Source organism: Fundulus heteroclitus, chromosome 20, assembly GCF_011125445.2.
Source record: "Fundulus heteroclitus isolate FHET01 chromosome 20, MU-UCD_Fhet_4.1, whole genome shotgun sequence".
Classification (NCBI taxonomy): domain Eukaryota; kingdom Metazoa; phylum Chordata; class Actinopteri; order Cyprinodontiformes; family Fundulidae; genus Fundulus; species Fundulus heteroclitus.
In genome coordinates, this window is record NC_046380.1 from 4300788 (window position 1) to 4318958 (window position 18171).

Consider the following 18171-nt stretch of genomic DNA (forward strand, 5'->3'; position numbering starts at 1 on the left):
GTTAAAGGGGAGTTTTCCTCTCCACTGTCGCTTCATGCATGCTCAGTATGAGGGATTGCTGCAAAGCCATCAACAATGCAGACGACTGTCCACTGTGGCTCTACGCTCTTTCAGGAGGAGTGAATGCTGCTTGGAGAGACTTGATGCAACCTGCTGGGTTTCCCTTAAGAGACACTCTTTTCTGTATTGTCAGGGTTAAACACAGCTGAAGCTTACAAGCGCTTGATTATTAGGTCTCTGCAGACCTCTAAGGCAGACTGAGAAGGTTAAGTCATTCATTTGTCTCAGAGCAGAGAGATTTAAAACATGCAGGAGACTGGCCTTCGATAGAAAAGTTTTCACCAATATGTCTGAATGTGATTAACTTTACGGAGAGCCTTGAGATGACATGTGTTGTGAACTGGTGTTCTATAAATAAGCTGGACTTTGCTTTTCATTAATATATGCCAACAAATCTGTGCAAAGTTTTACTTTCTGCGCCTCAAGTGTGAACTAAACCTGGTCCAGAGCAGAAAACTAAGATTTATTTCCATCATGATCATTAAAACCTGACATTTTAAATGTTAACAATGTCTAATAAAAGAGTAGAACCGGAGCCTGCAGTAAATATTTAAACTTTGTTCCGAAGTAAAAGCAAAAAAAACGGCAAAAACTGAAAAACAGCTGCAATTTAAATGAAAGCATTTCATGCAGCAAACCTTGTACTCCTCGTTTTAAAAACACACCCATCACCCCAGCACGCCCCGCTGGACTGACGGCATCAGTAACCCAAACGCCCCTCGCCGGCCCCGCCAGCACCAAACCAGAGAGGCCGGAGATCAGGCGCACTCTGCCCAGGGAGGAGCTCTGATCTTGGGCAGCAGCAGAGGGACGCTCTGCTCGGCCGCTGGATCTTCCACGCCACCAGAGGGAGCGGTGAGAGCAGAAGGAAGAGCGAGAAAGGTGCTGCCGAGACAAAACCAGGAGGAACCAACTAACTGGAGAGGGATGAAGGGAAGAGAGGTGGAGGAGACACACAGACCGAGGAAGAGGACAGCAGAAAGGGAAGAAGGAGGAAGAGAAGCTGAGGAAGATGAGAGATGATGGAGAAAGGGGGGGGGGGGAAACAAGTGAGAAGGATAAAACCGTCAGAAGTGAAAACAGAAGAGAAGGACATTGACAGAGTTGACAGAGCAGCAGAAACTGAGCAAAGAACTGGAGGAAAATTCAGGAGAAAACCAGGCTGAGCAGCTCTGATGTGGATCTTTAGATCAATCCTGTGAAAAATATTTCCTGTTTTCGTCACAATTAAACAAACCCTTAGTAAATACAATACTCCAGATCTATAGAAGCAGGAAATCCCTTAAACAGAAACTGCCTGACAATCTGAAGTAGAAAAAAAAGACTCAAACCAACATATCATGCTTCTATGTAAAACAAAGAAAGTCCCGGGAATCTGAACTGGTTCCCGGGACTTTAAACACTCATTGTCCTTAAAAACGATTCCTGCCCCCAGGTGGGGGCCCACCAATGCCCCCAGTGACGGGCTCAGCCTTAGGAACAGGGTGAGGAGCTCTGGTACCCGGGGGGCTCAAAGTAGAGCTGCTGCTTCTCTGCACTGAAGGGAGTCCGTTTAGGATTTCTGGGTTTCCCTCCTGGACCTGTTGCTCCTGCAACCCCATCCCAGATAAGCAAAACACTGCAAAAACGGATCTAAAAATAAGTAAAATGTTCTTAAAGTTAGCGTATTTATCCTTGATTTGAGCAGGTAAATAATCTTATCTGCCAATGGAAAAAGTATTTTGACCCCTAAAAGAAGATATTTAGACATCCTGCACTTGAAATAAGATGGAGATATTGTTCCTATTCTAAGTGCAACAATCTTATTTCATTGGCAAATCATCTTATTTACCTGCTCAAATCAAGGACAAACGCACTCATTTTAAAGAATCTTACTTATTTCTAGTTCTGTTTTTGCAGTGAAGATGACGAAAGGATAGATGGACTTTAAATATGCTTGAAAACATCCCAATAAACTATTCTGTAAAGAGTGGAACGAAGTTCCTACAGTGGGATATAAAAGGAGATATTCCCAGTTTTAGCCCCGGCGGCTGAGCTCCTGGGACTCAAACCGGACACATCCGGTCAGAGAGGCGTCGGTTTTTACCGGGTATCTTCAGGTTGAGGTCACACACGCTCCCGACGCTGGCGACGGACGCCGCCCGCTGTCGGCAGGTGATGCTCTCCCGGATGCGACCTTCGCCAGTCACCCGCACCGTGAAGGGACTTCCTGTTGGCAGAAAACCCGTCGTCTTTGTCAACACGCCGCAACTCAGAGAACTCGGCGAAAACGCAACCTCTAGCCGGCTCTTGCCTGGAACGTGATCCTCCGCGAACCGGATCGAGACGATGTAGTTCCCGGGTTCAGTGGGACAGTAGGTGACTCCGCAGGTCCCGTCCTCCAGGTCCTTCGTCTGGATGTCCACCTTACTGGGACCTTCGATGGCCAGGGCCAGACCGCCATAACCTGTCCACAGAACACAGAGAACCCGGTTAAGGTGGAACGTCGTGACGTTGGTCGCCAGAGATCGGACCGCTGGACTGACCCGCCTCCCGCGTGTCGACCACAAAGCTGGCGTTGCTGAAGGTGGTGGCCTGGACGAGGCCCTCGCCGTGCGCCTTAACCCGTCCGGCGTCTCCGATCTCAGACTGGACCACCATGATGGTGATGGGGCTGTTGGCCACATGCCGGCCGTTCTTCAGGATGCTGACCTGGTGCTCGCCCACCTCACGGGGGATGAAGGAGATGCCTGCGAGGAAAACGAAGGCGTGAGGACAACAGAAAGGAGGACTGCTAAGCACGTCTACGCGTGTTTGCTGGGCGTTACCAATGTGGTTGTTGGCCATCCTCTTGAGCAGGCAGGGCTCGTCCCGTCCGGAGGGCGCTCTGATGCTGGCGGTCAACACGCTCAGGTCGCTCTCATTGATGTCCAGAGAGAAATCTGCCGCCGAGCCCAGCTTAACCTGCGAGCGCCGCTGGTTGTCCTCTGGAAGGCAGGGAGATAAACGCACGTTTCATCCATCAACGCTAACAAAAACACGGATGTTTGGTTAAATCGCTGCTGGTAGCCTGGAGGATGTGGGTCCTCACCGGTGATCCTGGCAGTGAACGGGCTGCCCTCGATGTGGTCCTCGTTGTATTTGACCAGGATGTTGTAATCTCCAGGCAGCGTGGGAAGGTAGCTGACGCTGCACGTCCCGTCTTTGTTGTCCACACAGCTGATGTCCGCTTTGGACGGACCCTCGATGGCCAGGTCTAGACCTCCTGGACAGAGATTTGTGTGGAAACAATTAACAGACTGCCGATGAACTAGTAACTAAAACCTAGAAAAAGGAGGAGACGACGGTAGTATTTCCAACACTTTCTGAACTTGACTCCCAGCTCTCCTGTACCTTCAGAGGCATCATCGGTGAAAACGGTGAACTTTGCCACCTTGTTGGCGACGCCGTAGCTCAGTCCAGGACCGTAGGCTGTAACGTTGGGACTGCTGCTATGGTTCACGTAGAACTGAAGTGGAGATTCTGCAAGAAACAGACCAGAGTTCAACCGTTTGTTTTTTAAGCGCTCATTGTCCTTGACGTTCTGCTCTGGACTGTCTGTATATTTTGACAGAACGTCAGTATTACGGAATAAAGTCACAGTACAGCGTTGCGACGCAGGGTAGGCCTTCAAAGCAGAAACATTAGAATCCAAAACATTTCATTTTAAAATGGATTCACTCCTTTACAGACTTTGTTTCTCTAGGCTGCAGTACTTAGTATGGACAGCAGGCGTCTCCAAAATCAACACGTCTGACCAAGGAAACATTAAAAACGATAGAAATCACATGTGGCAATTTTCCTCTCCAAGAACTCCACACCGGCAATTTCCATAAACAGATTTTACTAAATACAATCATTTTTGTGCACTTCAATGGAGGTACAAGATTTTTTTTTTACTTTTATGAAGTTTTCTTGAATCTTTCCAGCTGACTGATCTGAACGTAACTGGCCACTGGTGAAATTAGGGCTAGGGCAATTTGACCTAAATTCATATCACTGTATAAATATTTATCAAGGTATAGATATTATAGCTTTTCATTTTTAAAAACTTGCAGTTTTGGTAAAACGTTGGTTGAATAAAGGCTTGAGGTTGAATTCAGTGTTCTTTATCTAAAGTCATTGAGCAACAGCATAAAATGATCAGGGCTGCACTTAAAATATGCGTTTTGAATTTGTTGCCAATTATCAATCAATGGGATTTGTATTTCATCAATATGCTTTTTTTTTCCCCCTACATTGTCCAGCCCTACAGAGTCTGATACTTTTATTTTTTTAAAACAATTTAAATCAATGCAGAGAGTGACATGGTGTTCTATGGGTGATGAACTGCATCTGAAGCGGGTTTGATTTTTTCTTTTCTTTTTCTTTTTTAATTTACATAGAAGTCTGACCAGCACCTTTAAGCACATGCATGCAACTGAATTTCACTCCAGCACCAACCTGGGATGTGTGTGCCGTTGTACTTGATGTGCATCTCATGCAGGCCGGCCTCAGTAGGGGCGTACTGAACCGTCACCGTCCCATCCAGGTTGTCTGTGATCACTGGCTGAGCAGATTTCCCTGAAGGCATCAAGACCTCGCCTGCACAGAGAAAAGGCAACATTTATTCCCTCTTGCATTTCTCTTATTTTGGAAAGAGGCCACATTTATACACCGTTTGTCCTGTACGACTCACTTGTAAAAACTTCATGTATTGCCTTGGCAAAAAACAAATGTATATGAACATTCCCAGAGCCAATGTCAGAGGGCTTACCTGTGACCTCTCCTGTCCTGAAGGAGAACGGTATGATCATGTCAAACGGTCTGAAGCCGCTGCCGTTCACGCTGCTGCTGATTGGCTGGTAGTTTTCTGACGTCACCTAGAGGACACGCAGACAGAGAGAGATTTAGCATCAAGGCAGGAAACAGATTTACTGAACTGCACACATGCTGCTGCTGTTGCATCCAAGCCCCGCCCACACAGGCGAATTATGGGATGTGTAGAGCAGTGAAGCAGCAAGGAGGAAGACAAGTGTAGTGACTGATGATGATGATGATGATGATGATGATGATGAAGCAGCCAGTGATGAAGAGCGCACAATGGAAAACACGAATCGCCTAAATGTGAGAAAACACCGCCGGCAGAGCGTCCCAGAAACCTGGAGTTTAATCCACGATGTTAGAAGTGTGCTGCAATCCCATTGGCTGAGAGAAAAAGGGAAGCGATGACGTGATGGAGTAAAAGCAGCCCAGTAAGTAAACTTTAAAATGGAGAGAGAGAGAAGTTAGTGTTGAACCTGCAGCCGTTCACCTGCAACAGAAAGGAGTGTGTGTGTCTTTGTGCGTCAGTGTTATATCCTTTATTTATCCAGGTGTAAAAATTAATAAGTATTTAGATTAAAACTTACAAGAGAAACCTGCCAAAAGTACCCACTTCATATTGGGTCATCTGTTTTATAAGAGCGCTGTAATAACGCCACATTAAGCTAAAAATGTTTTAACTGGGTCAATCATTTTTAGTCAACATATTTCGATGAGCAGAAAAGAAAAAAAAATAATAATAAAATAAAATATCTTGCTCATCTGGATGTTTTTTTAATCTAATTTAATAAATGTGTGTGTGTGTGTGTGTGTGTGTGTGTGTGTGTGTGTGTGTGTGTACTGGTGTGGTGCATTTGGGTACCCATGGCTGGAAGCCAGCACTAGGGGGACCGGCCTGTCTCTGTTGCGCCATCTGCTGTTGCCTGATGGGAACTTCATCAGTAGCCTGAGGAACATGACAATAAGCATCATTATTAAACCCTTGTTGTTTGTCAAGAAGGTTCCAGAACAAATAGTAAAATAATCCAGGAATAACCTGCTGAACGTAAAGCCAAAACACAAGTTACCAAGAACCACCAGCAGCTTACAAAAAAGTATTAATTTCCCTAAAAATGCCCTGAACCATCTGAATGTTCCAGGTATAAATAAAACGTGAGTGTAATTAATTGGGATTTTATGTCACAGACCAAAACGAAGTAGTGTCAAACTGCATTAAAAAAAGGAAAATTATGCATCTTTCGATACATTTTTCCAAATTTGCTATGCACCGATCCATGGTACCTAAATAGTAAACAGAGTCCAGATGAGAGTAAACCATCAGTATAAATCCAGCTTTTCTGTGAAGGCCTTAGAGGTTTGATTTTGACTCTGTAAAGTGCCTTTAGATGACATATGTTGTGAATTGGCGCTATATCAATAAAATTGCATTGAAAAAGTTTATTAGAGAACATCAGCCCAAACTCTGAACATCTCCCAGAAATCTGATCAAGCCATCTGAACATGGAGAGGATGGACCACCCTCATCCCAACAAAATGGGTCACAAATGTAAATTTTCATTTTCTGTTTTAATGGCTTAAAGCTGTCGTTCTGAAGAATACTCACAATCCCATAAAATTTACAACATATGGGATTAATTTATAGCAATGGCTTCTAAATACAATGTTTTAACCATGCCACTTTAACTAATATTTACAACTATATAGTGTTTTTTTAGCCAGACTCAGGCCTGCAGTGAACTTTTATCTGGCTATGAACCTCATGGCAAAAATAATATAAACTTATAAACTTCAGTTACATTAAGTTTTGTATAGTTTTGTATAGTTTAGAAAATTAAAAGTTAAAAACTTTTTAGTACTTCTGGTATAAACCAGGATCTCACAGCGAGGAAAACATTAGCATCTTTCACTGTACGCTGATACGGGTAAATCCCAGTTTGTGACCTAAAGAGGAACAAAAAGCATCACGCTGCATTCAAGTTCACTGGTTTCTTTGAGTTTCCTGTGAAAATCAGAAGTTCAAGATGAAGATCTGGCGGAAAATGCGCAGCTAGAGGCCAGATATTATATAGATATAGATATTATTATAGCTTCATGTTTAAAGTGCTGTAATTTCTATTCATGGAAATGATCGTTATTTAATTCCCTGAAGACACAGCAAAGACCACAGCCCCAGTGTAGCTCCTCCCCCTCACCATGACTTTGAACGGACTGCGTGGGATGTTTTCTCCTCCGAAGCGGACGTAGATGGCGTAGTTCCCGGGGGCCGGCGCCGTGTAGAATATGTCGAAGGTGCCGTCTTCGTTCTCCAGAACCTCGGCCTCCACCTCGCTGCCGTCGGGCTGGACCACCACACAGCTCACCTTTCCTTTCCCAGCACCCTTAGCGTTCACCACCAGGCCTAGCTCCTCGCCGGTGGCCACAGTGGGGCCCACGCCAGGACCTGGGAAGAAGGTACCGTCAGATTCTGCTTCTTTATTCATAATAACCGTATGTTCCTAACAGAGCACTTCACTCTCAGACTGCAAGTCTGCTGGTGGTTCCTAGAGTCTGTAAAAGTAGAATGGGAGGCAGATCCTTTAGCTATCAGGCTCCTCTCCTGTGGAACCAACTCCCAGTTTTGGTCCGTGAGGCAGACACCCCGTCTACTTTTAAGACTAATCTTAAAACTTTCCTTTTTGACAAAGCTTATAGTTAGAGTGGCTCATGTTACCCTGAGCTACCTCTATAGTTGTGCTGTGATAGGCTTAGGCTGCTGGAGGACATCAGGATCTAATTTTCTCACTCTATAGAGTTCTACATTCTTCCAGAGAAGACGGCTCACCCGCTACTACCATCTAATGTAGAACAGATTACTAGATCAATGTGTGCTTCTGTGCTTTTTTGTCTCTCTTGTTGTGTCTCTGTTCTGTCTTCTGTAACCCCAGTCGGTCGAGGCAGATGACCGTTCATACTGAGCCTGGTTCTGCCGGAGGTTTTTCCTTCCCGTTAATGGGGAGTTTTTCTTCCCACTGTCGCTTCATGCTTGCTCAGTATAAGGGATTGCAGCAAAGCCATGGACAATGTAGACGACTCTTCCTGTGGCTCTACGGTTCCCCAGGAGTGAATGCTGCTTGTCGGGACTTTGAAGCAATTAACTGGTTTTCTTATATAGGAAATTTTTGACCAGTCTGTATAATATGATTGAACTTGACTTTGTAAAGTGCCTTGAGATGACATGTTTCATGAATTGGCGCTATATAAATAAAACTGAAATTGAATAATTGGGTTTGAACATTGTTCGTGGTGTTTACCGGTGACCGTGCACTTGCTGGCATCTCCAGAGGCCGTGGCACGGACTCTGTAGGGGGACGCAGGGATGTCGTCGCCGCCGTACTTTATGACGATGGTGTAGCGCCCCGTGCGGTCTGGGATGTAGGACACGGTGTATGTACCGTCATCGTTGTCATGAATGCTGGGCTGCTTGGGTTTACCCTCCTGGTCCTGAAGCAGACAAACAGATTGTGACGTACTCCTTCACACAGGTCCGTTAAAAGGCGTACGTGTGCCGGCGTGCTACTGACCGTGATGAGCACGCTCAGCTGACCCTGACCGGCGTCTCTGGCGTCAATGTTGAACTGGACCGGGAAGCTGGCGGGGACGCCGCTGGTCAGCCCGGGCCCGCTGGCTCGCACTTTGCTGGCGTCGTGAGTCGGCAGGACTCTGAACTTGAAGGGACTGAAGGGATGAAAGAACGAGGTTTGGATCAAACATCGGCGCCACTGATGCAAAATAAAAACGTGCGGCGCTGAAATCTCATTGAAAAGGCTGGAATGTGGTTTTAAAAAGTGCTGAAAACACCTAATTAAAACATTCATAATAAACCGCTTTTAGCTTGAAAATATACATTTATACACAGTGGCACTAAATGAGCAGCTGATCTTGACTGTCCTGTATTATATAGTTTGAATTGGACTTTGTTGAGGAACTGATCTAAATCTCATCAAGGTGTAGAATCTCAATTCAGACCAAAGTGTTATGAGATGGAATTTAGATTTTGTGTTATCGTTATTTTTTACATTGATTTTATTCTTTAAATGTGTTTTCTCTCCTTTATGTCCAGCTTTGTTATGAGCATTCTGATCAAAGCTTCAGCAGAAGTAAAAGTAGGAATAAATATAACACCAATATTGGTATTATCTATCATCAACAATAATAGCTTTATTTACTTAATTATATAAATTACATTATTCATAATTATAAAAGGATTAGCAATAGTAACAATGATACTAACATGTATAGTTATAATGCTAATGATAAGCCAATTATAGATCTGTTTAAGCAACTCAAGTAGAATATGAAACTACAATGAACACCCAATTGCATCATTTTGATGCAAACTAATTAAACTAAGATTATCAAATATATAATTTTATAAACAAAAAGGAAAAACATGGATTGGATGCTCCCTAAATATAAATATAAGCATGTAAAATAAGAAAATCATTTGTCAAGTTTATATCCCTGCTATTATTTGCACAGATTTCCATATTCTTTTTTGCCAATAGTTTTTCTTGAAGCAAAAATAGTCACATTTTGTAACTTACGGAGTTGCACGTCTTTAACCTGTGTATGCCAACTGTGTGACTTTAGGGGGAATTCTTGCTAATGCTGGGAATTTCCCTTTATTGTAGAGTCTTATTTTTATTTTATTATATTTTACTTCAGTGTGAATCTGTATGAATATTTTCCAGTTAGTTGCTGCAGGTACACTTAAATTTCCCCACTGAGGAGCTATTCTATTCTAGTCCAACATGAAGATGGTTTTTCACATTTTTATTATTTTAAATATGGCAAACTAAAAGCCAGATGTTGAGTTTAAGATTCCTTCAGACTGTTGTAAACGCCTTACTTTAATTCATTTCTAAAGATGAAAAAAAAAATTATTAAGCACAGATTGGGAGTTAAAATGTAAACTAAACAAATTAAACATTGCAGTGATTCAACATGTCCATCTCCCAGACATCTCTGCTCATGTGCCGGAGCTCAGCCTCATACCTGCGGAGAACGTCCTCGTCTGCGTATTTCACGGCTACAGAGTACGGTCCCTCCACTGACGGCGTGTAAGACACGGTGTGGGTCCCGTCCCCGTTGTCCGTCACCTCCACCGGCTCCGCGATTCCTTTAGGGCCGGTGACGGCCACAGCCAGAGGCGCGTCGCCTGCCTTCCTGCAGTCCACAGTGAAGGATTGTGGGATATTTGCCCTGACTCCCGCGGTCACCCCTGGGCCAGACACCTTGACCTTACTGGAGTCTACCACGGCTTTCACTGGAACCTTAAATGGACTTCCTGCAAGTTAGAAACATTAACAAATGAGCATTTTAAGTGTAATTTATCCAAAAAAGGTAAAATAAATAAATAAATAATTGAATTTCTATTCTGAAGCTGAAGACGTTTAGCTTCCCATCCAAAAAGCTTTCTCAATTCAAAATGTGTGGAGTAGTGTGGCGTTTCAAGCTTTATACTTTAAATGCAATTGTAAAATACAGGTAAAAACATTTAGATTTATTTGATAAATCTTCCAACATTATTGCTGGTGAAGATTCTCAGTAATCCAGGTCATGGTCATTCCAAAAAAAGGCAAAAAAACAACTGGACTTGTTTTCCGTAGCTAAAGACGTTTCGCTTCCTCTCCAGGAAGCTTTCTCAATTCAAAAAGTCTGAAGTAATGTGGAGTAACAAGCTTTATATAATTGGCAAACAAAGGCCTTGTAATGGCTTAGATAACATGCAAATTCAACAGAAACAGGACCACCTCTTAGTAATGGGCGGTCATTAAAGCCATTAAGCCAGCAGATTGGACCGAAACTGGTCCACTCCTCAGTAACGAGGAGTCGACGAGGAGTCCAACATTATTGTTTGAGCCTTCTGTAGGCTGCAACACCCAAAACTCAACACTAGGGGAGCCGTCCTGGACGTATAAGAGCACTGAAATGGAAAAACTGGAACCTGATTCTCCAAACATTTAACCAAAATGACAGAGACGTCCCAGATGGAGCAAATCAAATATTCACAACAGGCCCCTGCACATCAGGGCTGGATTGGACCACGATGGTCTCTGCAGGTTCATGGAAAAGTCCTCTTGGATGTGTCAAGACTCGCCGTGCAGGACAGCTGACTGTTTTGTCATGCACAACACATCCAGAGTAATTCAGGTTCTCCTTGTGGCTTTGTCAGAGAAATCAATGAAGAGGCACCACTGTTCTAACTCAACACCTTTAAATCCTCATCTGACCAACACTGGGCTAATGGGCTAATACAATAGATCTCTTGGTGGCACAGCAAAACCATGGGGTCAGGCCACTGCTCCAGCTGCAGCCAATAACCTCCTCATGCAGCTGGAAAATATAAATATAGTCGCCATGATCCTGACAGACTAATCAGTTTAGGGCTCCGGGCTACATTATGGAGAGGCGCACACAGCTCCAAATTGCACATACGCCGATTTATTGAAAGAAACTGCAAATTTTAAAATAAAAAAAAAAAAACACTACAGCTTTTGATTATATTCAAGACATATTTTCTGCTATGCTGTTATTTATGTGGAGTCATTTGATAGAACTTTTGCCTTGCAGCAAGAAGGTCCTGGGGATCAAATCCTGGCCTGGGGTCTTTCTGCAAGGAATTAGCATTTTCTCACCGTGCATGCATGGTTCTCTCTGGGTGCTCCGGCCATCTCCCCCAGTCCAAAAACACGACAGGTTAATTGGTCTCTCTAAATAGGGGGTTCCCAAACTTAGCCTGCGACCCCCAAAATAGCAGTGCCAGAGACTGGCGACCTCCTTTTGGATGGGAGTGGGGGGCTATTCCTTTAAATTATGACAAAGTCCTAAAATTGTGAGAGTATAGTAGTAGTTTTATGAGGACTCTTACAGAACACCACAGTCTACCCTCTGTGTTTATTATCATACTCTTGTACATCTAATATAACTTTATTCTTGTAATTTCAAAAAATTTTAAGAATAAAGTAAGCAGGTACAGACAATAGATAGGAGTATTTTTATATGTAGTGAAACTGTAGTGGATTTGAGCAAAATTTTGGCATTATAATGGAAATTCAAATAAAGATCAGTGGGTTTCTTGTTAAACTTTAAATAGTCTCTAGAATCCACCTTTTACATTCTGCCCATGTGTTCCAGATGTGTTCAGGACGGTATTTATCGTCACACCTCCAGCTGACGGAACCAACAACAGAACCACAAAACCCATCGGCGGCTCATTAAAAAAGGTGTCAAGACAAGAAAAAACGCTGAAAATTATTTAAACAAAGCTGATAAAACTGAGCTGCGGCTTTTTGATCACCGTCAGCCACATCTTTGACGCATTAAAGTCGATCGCGCCACACAACTTCAATGAGATAAAAACGATCCGACATTCTCAGAACATGAGACGGAAATGAGGCCAAAGCCAGGTTTAATTTATGACGCACTCAAGGCTTTAATAAATAAACACAGATGTGAGAAATATTACTGGATCTTCAAGTGTTTCCTTCCTTTTCATCACTCCTCGCGTCATATTTACCATTATTTTTATCCGTCACAGTTCTCTGAATGATAGGCCTGCTGATTTTAACGATAACGTCTGTTAACGTCGGCCACCTTGACACTGAACAAAAACAAGCCGTCTCTAAAGTACGAAGACTATCTCAGCCTGAGGGAAACGTGAGCTGACCTGGGACGTGCTCTCCCCCGTAGGTGATGTTGACGTCATACAGGCCTGGCGTGAAGGGAACGTACTCCACGCTGCAGCTGCCATCTTTGTTGTCTGTGCACGACATCTTGGACTCGGATGGGCCCTCCACGGTGATGCCGAGCCCGCCGATTCCTGCCCCTCTGTGGGTTTAGGTGGGGTGGGGAGAAACATGAAGAGTGAGATCAGGCTGAACAAAGACACCATCTCACCTGGACGGTTTGTGATATTTGACGTTCTGACGCACCTTGTGATGATGTTGAAGGTGTTTGTCTGGTCCGTCAGGGCCTGCTGGAGCCCGGGGCCGGTGGCCACCACCCGGGTGGGGTCGCACCCCTCGGTCACAGAAACTCTGAACGGGCTCTTGGGAACCGGAGCGTCGTCGTAGAGAACATTGACGCTATGGACACCTGGGATACCCAGAGCAGAAGCTTGATTAAACGGAGGAGTCAGCCCAACGGCTAAAGCCGGGCGTACACTGTACGAGTTTTTGCCCTTTTTGGGGAGATTCTTGGAGTTGTGCAAGAATTTGTTTTGGATCGGGATCATAACAGCGTCGTGTCGTATCCAGTCGAATGAAAATCAAACATGTCTGAAATCCAGTCGGCCCTCCTGAGGAGATCATGAGCGCCTCCTGCTGGTGAAGCAGAGTTACGAGCCGATTTCCCCCAACCTCGCGTACTGAGCATGTGCAAACAAGGAGATTCTTCTCAGATGAAAATACAGGAGAGAGAAGCATGACGGCGGTGCGTGTGACATGGAGTCAAACTACAGAGGAGAAACTCGTAGAATTACCAAGGCAGCGTTTCATTCTAGTGAGCCACATATTTAACAAAGAGCATCGACACTTCCGCCATTTTCTTCTTCTACTGTTTACGTTTTGGCTTCCGGCTAGATCAGTCCGAGTAGCGCCATCTCTCTACGGGTACGACGTGGTTTTTAGACGTACAGTGTGAGTAGTCAGATAATCAGAGCCATACAGTAAGAACAGAGATGGAGACCTGTGAACTTTTAAATCCTGAGGTTTCATCGTACAGTTTGAGCTGCATCTCAATACAACGATTGAAAAATATCGTACAGTGTACGCCCGGCTTAAAGCGCTCCAGTCTCGACTTGCAGCGTTACCGTTCTCAAAGGGAGTGTACTCGACGCTGTAGGTCCCGTCGGCTTTGTCGGTGACCACGCACTCGGTCAGCGCTCCAGACGGGTTTATGACCTCGGCCTTCACGTGGTCCCCTCCTCGCCGGGTCAGAGTACGGGCGTCCACTGTGAAATCTGTGGTCGCTTCCCTGAAAACGTCTGCAAAGGAACGTTAAACTCAAAACTCTGACATTTTACGCAGATTAGCCTCAACACAAATGGTGAAAAACGTTTGAAACTGCACCTTTTCCTTCGACGCCAGGTCCAAACACTTTGACTTTGGAGGTGTCGACAGCAGGGTCCACCATCACCTTGGCTGGGAAACCCGGGACGGCTTTGCCTCCGTACTTCAGCATCAGGGTGTACATGCCGGAGCTCAGGGGGACGTAGGTCACCGTGTAGGTCCCGTCCTTGTTGTCCACAACCTCCGTCTTTGCCTTCATACCTGCAATATAGAGGAAAATGACGTCAAAACAACATATTCTGGCAGCACACTGCAGATAGCTTTGGATCTGGATTCTGGTGTAACACACTCAGCACTCGTCCCCAAACCAGTTACAAGTTTAGTCATTTGTTCACTAAACAGCAGCTTGCACTGCAAAGACGGAACTAAAAATAAGTAACGTTTTCTTAAAATGAGTGTATTTGTCCTTGATTTGAGCAGGTAAATAAGATGATCTGCCAATGGAATAAGATTTCTGCAATTAAAATAGGAACAATTCATCTCCATTGTCTTATTTCGAGTGCAGTATGTCCAATTATCTTATTTTATGGGCCAAAATACTCATTCCATTGGCAGATAGTATAATTTACCTGCTCAAATCAAAGACCAGAACACACATTTTAAGAACATTTTACATATTTTTAACTCCGTTTTTGCAGTGTGGAAAAACGTCCAGGCATTACACTCACAAGTGTGATCCGGGGTTCTTTATGGCTTCCTGCGGTGACTATAAATGGTCACAGCAAGTCATGTCACTTCCTGTTCCCTCTCTTTTGTTTGAGAAGCTTTTGGACTTTTTAAAAACTCCCTACGCACGCAATCAACTACAAGTTGACGGTGTTCAGTCGTACTGAACAAAACATTTCACAGATTTGGGCATTAAAACCAATTTCATCAATTCAGTTTACAACCTTTTACAATTAACTTATAAAGCTAACAGCGCTACCACCGATACCAGAGGCCCATCAGAAAACTTTGGACCAATTAACAGTTTAACAACCATCCATTGTGTGTTTTTATATTAAAAAATATAAAATAATTTCTCTTTCAACATTGTTTTTTTTTTTTAAGATTAAAGCTATAGCTAAAGGCAAAACTAAACATTTGTTGTGGTAATTTAAAGTGTTTTACAGCCACATGGATGTGTATTTGTATGCGTGTTTGTTTTTGGCCTCTTTTTGTGTCAGATTATTTTGGGATGATTTCCTCTTGCTGTAAAAGCTGTGATGGCGAGCTCCGCTCTGAATGAAGCACCTCCCAGGCCTGGTGACCTGGTCGGGCCTGTGGACTCCCAGCACAACCATCTTAAACAGGACATTTAACACAACTGGAAATAAACAGCAAACTGAAAGGCCTTGTGATTTAAGCAGTTCTGGTTCTTTTAGTTGGTTTATAGAATAAATTTTGTTCACTTGTTTGTTGTTTTTTGACTTGAATTTGATCAATTTTTCCCATTAAAACTTCAGTTTGTGTTCAGTAGCATCCCAGCATGACGTTGGGCTCCTTTAGAACCGAAACTGAAATTTTGGAAAGTCAGTAACATGGTTACACAAGACTCCAATGCATTTAATTTTGACCTTATGTGTCGTTCATGTTTCTACAAAAAGCTGTACAGTCAGATCTGAAACTGTGGCATGGATTTGTGTTCAGCTCACCAGTTTTTACATCTATAAACAAAGTTTTTTTTTAAACCAGTTTTTCCAGCTAAAACATCTTAAGCTCAGTCAAATTGGTTGAAGACACATCTGAACGTCGATTTTCACATCTTGCCACAGATTTTCAACTGAATTTAGGTGTGGGCTTTGACTAGGCCATTCTGAAAAACCGCCACCGTCCTCCTGGGAGCTTAACCTCCACCGGAGGATCTAATCTTCTGCCGCCTCCAGCCAGTTTTCATCCAAGATTATCCCGATTAAAGCTCTCCTGTCAGTCCAGGTGGATGTCTGTGTCCTGGTAGGTCTGCAGGTGGTGGGTTAATCAGCTCTGGCATGTTTTTGTTGAACCTGACCCTGCTGTAAACTGGAGAAGAACTTTCTGGTCTTCACAATGCTGTTTGTTCTCTGACGTTCTCCACAGAACCTCATAATAATAATTTATACTTAATTCATATCACAATGGAGAAATTCACTTCTGCATTTATCCCATCCCCTTGGGGAGCAGTGGGCTGAATCTGTGCGGCGCCTGGGGAGCAATCTGGGGTTAAGGGTCTTGCTCAGGGACCCAGAGTGCAGGCAGTGGGGATTGAACCAGGTACTTGCATCCTTCTGAGTGCAAGCGCACTTCTCTAACCACTAGGCCAGCACTCTCCCTAAAATCTGAGGCCATAAACAGAACCGCCAGATTTACGCTGAGATTCGATCACCCAGCTGGCCACCAAGTGCCTTCAGAAGTGGTCTAATCAGGAACCACTGGATTTTATTAAACGGCTAAATACAAATGCAGGACACTTTTCAGACTTACGAATCCTTTAACTGGATGTTCAGTTGATTTTTGTCACAAAAAGCTTAATAAAAATCAACGTTTGTATTAAATTGCATTAATTTATAAAATGCATGAACTTCCGTTTTACTTCCTGCTTCCTAAGTAATGAAAACATTGACCTAGAAGGCTGTCAGCTTCTTGGCCTAACAAACTTAGACTCTATGGACACAACTGGACGTCTGTGAGCCGGTTTTTACCTGAACCCGGTCCAGGACCATCGGTGCTGGTCAGAGAGGACTCCGGCAGCGCTTCCAGACTGAGCTGGCCCGGCCCGGCTCGGGAGCAGTCCACGTTCAGAACACTGATCTCTCCGACCTGCAGAGACATTTACAGAGAAAGCAGTGAGGAGTTCTGCAGACAGCGACAGAAGCTGCAGGTGGGCAACGCGGCGGCGTTCGATTCAGGCCTTGAGTCGAGGCTGAACTAAAAAAAAAAAAAAAAAAAAAAAAAAGGACTATTTTATTATTTCGAAACTTGGACTAAACCCAAGCAACATAAATCTACAAATGGTTTGCAGTTTATGAGACCTGAGGCTTTTTACTGCTTCCTTCTGGGCTCCTTAGATGGAGACAAACGTGAATAAATGGTTAACATCTCATTTCATCAACAGTCATCATCCCCATAGACATCATATACGTAAAAAAGTTCTGTTGTAATGAACGTGGATGAGAGAAGATGCCTCATTCCTGTGCTGAATGGAAATGTATTCGGCCTGATTTCACTATCTATCTATCTGTGTGTATGTGCTATGAACATAAGGATCAATTTGTTAAATCTAAACATTGTGGTCTTCATTATTTCATAAAATAACTCACATGTGACCTAAAGGGTCACATGTGACCCTTTAGGAACAGACAATTTGGGGGAGTATTAAAGAGGTAAAATTCATAATATGAGAAAAAAAGACCTAGGACAATCAAGTAAAAAAAAAAAAAAAAAGAAATAAAAACGTCATATTATAAGAATTAAGGGGGAACATTTCCAGAATAGTCAGTTTGCAGAATTATTTCACTCCTGGAGTAATAGGGCCAGGTTAGATTATTTTAAATATTTTTATTCTTTAGGAGAATAAATTCAGGAGAATGAAGCTAAAGGGATACGAAAATAAACTTGTAATATTACAAAAGCAAAAATAGTACGAATACAAAGTATATTCAGAGATTAAAGTCCCTCTGATACTGTTTAAGTGACTGAGTAACTGCAGATTTGCCACATTCAACATGGCGGACGCTCTGACGCATCGCAGCATAGGCAGAACCTGCCTAATGACGAGTCTACTCTACTCTTATATTATGTCTATGATCATCCCTTATGATATCTCTGCTGCACCAACAATTACCCCAACGCCCCAGAAAAGGCCCTCACCTTCGCCCTCTTCAGCCCGGACCCCGAGGCGACCACCTTGGAGGGGTCAAAGGGCATCTGGATGTCGGCTCTGAACGGCGAGCCGGGGATGTGGACGTCTTCGAACAGGATGTTGACCAGGTATTCTCCGGGCTCAGTGGGCAGGTAGGAGACGGAGCAGGTACCGTCGCCGTTATCCGAGCACTCGATCTTCGCCTCCGTCGGCCCCTCCACCGTCAGGCCCAGACCTCCGGTTCCGGCGCCCTTGGTGTCGATGGTGAACTCAGCCGGGTTGGCGACCAAACCTCCCTTCAGACCGGGTCCGAACGCCTTCACCTGGAACAAAAGACCGCCCCTTATCATTTTTAATAATAAT

At 44.0% G+C, this 18171-nt stretch overlaps 1 protein-coding gene across 2 annotated transcripts in view; it reads right to left on the reverse strand.

The window, feature by feature from the left end:
- The window catches only part of LOC105938234 (filamin-B), a 78905-nt gene that overhangs the window by 8684 nt on the left and 52050 nt on the right, over positions 1-18171 (reverse strand). Inside the window, exons 23-41 of one of the 2 annotated variants that reach the window (XM_012879902.3) lie at positions 17817-18131; positions 16649-16766; positions 13992-14192; positions 13733-13906; positions 12855-13017; positions 12590-12750; positions 9916-10207; positions 8442-8595; positions 8172-8361; positions 7074-7321; positions 5744-5827; positions 4835-4940; positions 4522-4662; positions 3433-3561; positions 3131-3304; positions 2868-3026; positions 2586-2789; positions 2354-2506; positions 2147-2269 (exon numbers count right to left, since the gene is read on the reverse strand). In XM_012879902.3, coding sequence (XP_012735356.2) covers positions 2147-2269; positions 2354-2506; positions 2586-2789; positions 2868-3026; positions 3131-3304; positions 3433-3561; positions 4522-4662; positions 4835-4940; positions 5744-5827; positions 7074-7321; positions 8172-8361; positions 8442-8595; positions 9916-10207; positions 12590-12750; positions 12855-13017; positions 13733-13906; positions 13992-14192; positions 16649-16766; positions 17817-18131 — 3289 coding nt within the window. The remainder of the gene's footprint in view (positions 1-2146; positions 2270-2353; positions 2507-2585; positions 2790-2867; positions 3027-3130; positions 3305-3432; positions 3562-4521; positions 4663-4834; positions 4941-5743; positions 5828-7073; positions 7322-8171; positions 8362-8441; positions 8596-9915; positions 10208-12589; positions 12751-12854; positions 13018-13732; positions 13907-13991; positions 14193-16648; positions 16767-17816; positions 18132-18171) is intronic. The other variant, XM_012879904.3, reaches the window with a different exon arrangement.